At 52.4% G+C, this 1821-nt stretch overlaps 1 protein-coding gene across 1 annotated transcript; it reads left to right on the forward strand.

Annotated features, from left to right (window-relative positions):
• Positions 1-564: 564 nt before the first annotated feature.
• LOC106810028 (neuronal migration protein doublecortin-like) lies at positions 565-1254 on the forward strand (the record flags this gene model as incomplete). Its single annotated transcript, XM_014813278.1, has 1 exon — positions 565-1254. A coding segment is annotated over one exon (690 nt), but the record flags the coding sequence as incomplete, so codon positions are not given.
• Between the last annotated feature and the right edge of the window lie 567 nt (positions 1255-1821).

Consider the following 1821-nt stretch of genomic DNA (forward strand, 5'->3'; position numbering starts at 1 on the left):
TTTTTATGTTTTAACCATTTTAACAGCGTGTCGGTGTTAAAATACGATGATTCATGCAGGTGCTTGAACGTTTGTCACCGATAACAAACATCTAATCGGGCCGTCGTGACCCGCCGTGCACTACGTAAACCGCCGCGTCGTTAGCCGCAGCCCTGGCGCACCTTTGTGAGTGAGAAAACACACCTTAATTGGCACGCCGGGTCGTTAACGAAGTTGGCCGGTGCTCGCCGAGCTAGGATGCTGACAGAGTACACAGCGATTCGTCTCGCGGCCTTTATATCTGTGTGATGTCTGTATGTCCTCTGCCTGTTTGTCTGTCTCTCTGTCTGTCTGTGTGTGTCTGTGTATCTGTCTGTCTGTCCATCTATCTTGCCTTATATCATCCAATCTGATTTTCTCATTGTATGTAATCTAATCTAATCCATCTATCTCCAACAACACATCTAACAATCTACATCTTCTTCTCTCTGTCTCCGCTACAGGAGCATGACCGACTTCAGCTCGCCCCGCTACAGCGAACACTTCGGCGACACCGCGAGCGCTCGCGCGCGATCGGCGCCATCGCACCGCAGCAGCAACGGCCGGGCGAGCCCGACGCACAGCGCGCACAGCTACATGATCCGCACGTCGCTGTGGAAGCTGAGCGCCGAGAAGCGCGCCAAGCGCGTGCGCTTCTACCGCAACGGCGACCGCTTCTTCAAGGGCGCCACGTACGCGATCACGCCCGAGAAGTACCGCACGCTCGAGGTGCTGCTCGCCGACCTCACGCGCACGCTCTGCGACCAGGTGAACCTGCCGCACGGCGTCCGCCAGCTGTTCACGCTAGAGGGCGCCCGCGTCGCGTCGCTCGACGAGCTCGCCGACGGCGGCTGCTACGTGTGCGCGTCGGACGCTCACTTCAAGCGCGGCGTCGACTACGCGAAGAGCGCCCCGCCCTCGTGGGCGGCGACGACGACGCAAAACAAGAGCACGCCGAACCTGAGCGCGGCCGCCGAGCTGTCGCTGCCGCGCGCGGGTGGCGGTGGCGCCCCCGCGGACGACGTGCGCGGCTACGTGCGGCCGAAGCTGGTGACGGTGATTCGTAACGGGGTGCGGCCGCGCAAGGCCGTGCGCATCCTGCTCAACAAGAAGACGGCGCACTCGTTCGAGCAGGTGCTGGACGACATCACGAGCGCGATCAAGCTCGACACGGGACCCGTCAAGAAGCTGTACACGTTCGACGGACGGCAGGTGAGTGCTCAACAATATATACGCGTGACAATATACACACGCGATCATAGCCGCACAATATACATGTGCGGGTATAGGCATTATACGGTATAGCTGCAATTGAATGTGTTTAGCGAAAATAAACACTTTTGAACTGAATACTATAGCTACTTATTTATGTACGTAACTATCCAGTAACGAATATACCCTTTTATATATGCGCGTTTATTAATTACTTCAACCGATAGATAGCGCCACGATGTAACTATTTTACAGATGAGTATGCAATATTATTGGAACTTATTTCAAACACACTATTTCTCTTATTTTAATTCGCACACCAAATGCACATTTTCTAACCATTAATAATAAAAAAACGATTCACGCAGACTCACTTTATTACGAATCTCGTTATAATTTTGCAAGTAAAAAATCACGGTCTGAATTGCAGTAGATTGCCAACATTAAATCGCCCTTATGCAACTCTCGTATGTAAGACACATTAGGGAAGTCTTAGGTTTGTAATGAGTGTGTCACGCTGGGTTTAGTGTGTAATAGTTTAGCACGTCAACGCAAATTGTTTAAAGCGGGGATAACGGTGTGGATTTGAAA

This window comes from Priapulus caudatus, unplaced genomic scaffold (genome assembly GCF_000485595.1).
Source record: "Priapulus caudatus unplaced genomic scaffold, Priapulus_caudatus-5.0.1 Scaffold405, whole genome shotgun sequence".
Lineage (NCBI taxonomy): Eukaryota > Metazoa > Priapulida > Priapulimorpha > Priapulimorphida > Priapulidae > Priapulus > Priapulus caudatus.